The sequence below is a fragment of the Monopterus albus genome, unplaced genomic scaffold (assembly GCF_001952655.1).
Source record: "Monopterus albus unplaced genomic scaffold, M_albus_1.0 scaffold388.1, whole genome shotgun sequence".
Lineage (NCBI taxonomy): Eukaryota > Metazoa > Chordata > Actinopteri > Synbranchiformes > Synbranchidae > Monopterus > Monopterus albus.
In genome coordinates, this window is record NW_018128268.1 from 258,079 (window position 1) to 262,554 (window position 4,476).

Sequence of the window (4,476 nt, forward strand, 5' to 3'; positions counted from 1 at the left end):
AAATAGAACTGGCTTTTGAGTTTTCCAGTTTGGGTGTGAGAGACTCAGAGTGAGACTTTCAAATGAGTTATAACTATTTTTAGGTCTATGATTAATAAGCTTGAGTCAAAGATCGCTGCTACACCTCCACGTCGGCCTGTGTTTCGAGGGATGTGACAGTTACTGTGACTAGGTGGAGTGGATTCATTTAGGCTGACATATTCTTCCTGCTGTAACCACATTTCAATAAGACACAATAAGTCAATGTGATGTTCACTTATCAAATCATTCACTAACAGAGATTTAGATGAGTGAGATCTGATATTTAATAGTCTACATTTGATTGTCCTATTACTTTCTACTGTAAGAGGAGTAGTCTTAATTTTAATTAGGTTCTTATGAATAACTCCTCTCAAGTTGATTTATGATTTATATAATTTAGGTGGGCAGGGGGCAGACACAGTCTCTATGGGGTACTGGGAGTTTTGGGTGGGTAGCAGCTGCAAAGAGACAGCAGAGGGGCGTGTAAGACTGTGACCCTGCGTCCTGGACTCGACTCTGGGTTGTCATAATTCAGGTTGCAAAATAAACTTTTCCAGATTTCTAGATATGAGAGCCGCACCACCCAAAGTGGGATGGATGCCGTCTCTGCTAATCAGACCAGGTTTTCCCCAAAATGTTTTCCAGTTCTGTTCTGGTGGGCAGGTGTCACTTTTGTACTTCAGTTTGTCATGTGCTTGTGGTTTAAATACTTTTTCTTTTTGTTTTCACAAATATTTAACTGATTTTTTTTTCCTTCAATACACCTTACCTCCACTTATAAGAAATGCATTATTCACTCCACCACCACCCAGTTACAGTGCAGTTCAGCATACCTACAGTGCAGCCACCCCACATTACTCAACCCATGCTTCAAATCAAGCATCATCCCTGGTTCAGTTGCTCCTTGCTTCAGCGTTTACTACTGTGTTGTGTGGTCCACTGCACATGCACATTAGTGTTTCCCTCACTGGCCCTGCCAATGTGTTCTTGCTCAGTCCTTAGACTTGACATTGGGATGTAAATCATCAGTGAAGTCTTCCCTGTCAGCAGGGTTGATTTTCTTGAAACTGTTAAAACCTGTGAAGTTTCTCGAGCAATAATTTGTCTGCAAATAAGTCTACTGGGCTTGATCGTATTTCTGTAGAACACCTTAAGTATGCTAGTTTGAGGTTGGCTCCTCTTTTAGCTATATGTTTTACATCTTGTGTTATACATGGGTTTTTGCCTGACTCCTTGATGACAGTGCTTTTAGTCCCTGTGGTGAAGGATAAAGCAGGAAAGGTGGGCAGCTCTGATAATTACAGACCTATTGCACTTGCTAATACACTTTCTATGAGGCAATTCTTTTGAGTCTTTTGAGTAGGTTTTGTAATCTTATTGGCTCCACTGAGAACCAATTTGGGTTTAAATCCAATCATGGCACAGATATATGTATATTTGCACTAAAGGAATAGGTTAGTAAATATAAAAGTAAGAATTCCACTGTATTTATGTGTTTTTTAGATGCCTCTAAGGCCTTCGATCGGGTGAAACATAGGAAATTATTTCAGAAATTGTGTGATGCCATGTGCCTAAATATATAGTAAGATGTTTGTCTTATTGGTATGCCTGCTAGTCTATGCTTGTTAAATGGGATAATTGTATACCTGATCCTTTTCAGACCAGTAACGGGGTAAGGCACGGTAGTTAGCTGTCCCCGATTTTATTTAACTTTTATATGAATGATCTCTCAAAAAAGTTAGATATGTGTAGAACGGGTTGCATGGTTGGAGGTGTTGTAGTGAATCATTTAATGTATGCAGATGACCTTGTGGTATTTAGTCCTAGTTCCGCAGGTCTTCAGCAGCTCTTGAATGTGTGTTCTGTATTTGGAGATCTTTATGATGTTAAGTATAATGCTTTTAAAAGTGTTATTATGATATGCCGCTCAAAAGAGGACAAGTCCCTTGTATTTCCTTTTTTTTAAGCTATTTGGTAATATTTTAGCTGTATGCAATGAAGTATTATGAATACATAATAAAGTAAAAACAATTGTGTTTGCAGTTGGAAGTGTCCTGTGAGCAGTTCTATAGACATTGTTTTATAATGTGGCCTTCAGGGAAAAGGTTTTTGAGCAACCAGGATTTTTTTAGCTGCAATACCAGGAGTGGCCAGTGGGACAAACTGTCAGCAAGAGTGAGTGGCAGTGCCATATCAATTTTGCTCAATACAGCCATGCGTCACTCTATTACACCACTTAGCTGGTAAAATAATAACATAATTTATGAGACCCTTACTGGGTAGTGAATGTCCATGCCCCCAGATTGAATTAAGCTATTTTTGTTAAAATGTCACTTGAATTAATAGAGCTCCTCAAAGCTCCACAGAATGACTTATACGACCGCAATTAGACACATCTTTCAGTGCAAAAAATATGACAAATGAAGGAGCTGGAGAGAATTTAAGAGGTGCTTAAGCTAAACATAAATTGTTGTCTTGAATTAGATACAATTCAAACTGAATTTTATCATTAAACTTCCTCCTCATGTACTTGATGGTTTATATGTGTGTGCTCTGCATTCCTCAGGACCTGCTGGTGACTGTTTTTGAGAATGGTAGCCTGGTGCAGGAGTACTCCCTGGAGGAAATCAGGAAGAATGCTCGCCTGCAAGAGGAAGAGCTGAACCCCACCCTACACAACCACGAACAAGAGCTGCTGCACAATCACATCATCAACGGGATTCATTAGATAACCACAAAGCTTCTCATCCTGCCTGCGATGATTCAGTGTTTCACAGTGTGCACTGGAATGAAGACTGCAATATTTTAGAAAGGCACCCATCTACATATAAACTGAACATGTTGGAGGGGAATCAACAGTTTTTTCTCATTAACAAGTCACCACCAGCACTTCTACCTCCACCCCACATTACCACCACACCATCCTGAGAAGCCAGTGTTTGGGGGTAGATTAGCTTCTTTCACTTTCTCTTCTGGCCAAACACTCAGCCAGCCCACAGTACACTGTCCCTCTCCATTGTCATGGCCATGACCAGAAGTAAAGCTCAGGGTCAAACATGATAAGCTAAGTTAGTTTTTAGTCTTTCAGTTTTTTAATTTAAAGAGACACTTTCTGAATATGGGGTTGCTGCTGACTACTAGAACAAAATTGGAGAGTTTTTCTTTAAAGCTATTTTCATTGCTAGTAATGCAGTATCTGTGCAGTTTCAGGCCAAAAATGGCAAACTTCCAAATATTCAGAGCTTCCATTAGATTTCTGTTTTCTTAGCATTCGTATTAGAGTAACAGTTTGAAGCTGCATTTTACACACAAAATTGTATTTGTATTATACCAAAATACAAATAGCAACAGTGTTATTGATTATTGTAATAATGCTACATCATCAGGTTTTGGTTGTGCTGAATGCTTGATACATAATATCTAATTTAAATCAGTGTCAGTCAGTGTCAGCTCCATAGCCTTATTGACTGCCATAGGTTTGTTTTTCACAATCAGATTCATAGTTACAATACAGCCTTTAACAAAAATTAGACACCAGGTTTCAGATATGAAGGAAACTGAAACCATGTACAGTATATGCATTTAGATATCACAACACTGACATGGTACAAAATTATTAAAATAGATAAAGCTGTGCTGCCACAGTTGGGAAAAGAGCCTTAATCAGTGAACCCATACTTGTTTTTATTCATAATTTGGTCCACTAAGCACACACTATGCAGCTCCGAAGTATTTGTTTATTTTATGATGCATTTTTAACTGATGAAATACTAAAGCATCAGCAGCATCAGCAATCAGAGTGTAAACCACTGCCAAGGCATCTTAGCTTTCCCAGAATATTATTACACCTAAAAGCAATATTCCCATGACAGTTTGCCCCTCATAATGTGCTTTCTGGACCATGAAACTACTACTAGCACTTGGCATCAGATTGATGTCATAATTAGTTTGAAAGTTATCCAAGAAAATCAGTATTTCACTAATGGCCATTTAACTTCTGGATGTAGCTCAGTAACTTCTGAAGATAAGGATTGTTCATGGGCCATACCCTACCTCTCCAAAAATGTTATTAAAATTCATTCATAGCTTTTTGAGTTATGCTGTGAACAGACCAACAAATGCCAGTGAATACATAACCTCCTTGGTGGAGGTTAATTATTTATCTGACACAGTAGCCTATATTAAGAAATATGGTCAGCAGGGCTCCAGACTGCAAGTGATCAGTCACACTTTGCAATCCAATTTATTTGAGGTGCAACTGCCTCTTTTCAAAGATCGCACTGGGTACCATCTGCTAAATAAACGGGTTATACAGTACATGAGCAACTGTCCTAACATCACTGTAGAAATGCTGGACAGACAGACATACCTGTGGCAAACAAACTATCTCCATAATATTGTCATTGCAGCATTTGTCTACGGATCTTTGATCCACACTGACTGAGAAACACAGCC

General features: G+C 38.8%; 1 protein-coding gene across 2 annotated transcripts in view; it reads left to right on the forward strand.

Annotated features, from left to right (window-relative positions):
- nampt2 (nicotinamide phosphoribosyltransferase 2) overlaps positions 1 to 4,470 on the forward strand; it is an 83,181-nt gene extending 78,711 nt beyond the window's left edge. For both annotated transcript variants that reach the window (XM_020585942.1, XM_020585943.1), the window contains one exon: positions 2,588 to 4,470. In XM_020585942.1, coding sequence (XP_020441598.1) covers positions 2,588 to 2,749 — 162 coding nt within the window. In that variant the 3' untranslated portion in view covers positions 2,750 to 4,470. The remainder of the gene's footprint in view (positions 1 to 2,587) is intronic.
- Positions 4,471 to 4,476: the final 6 nt, after the last annotated feature.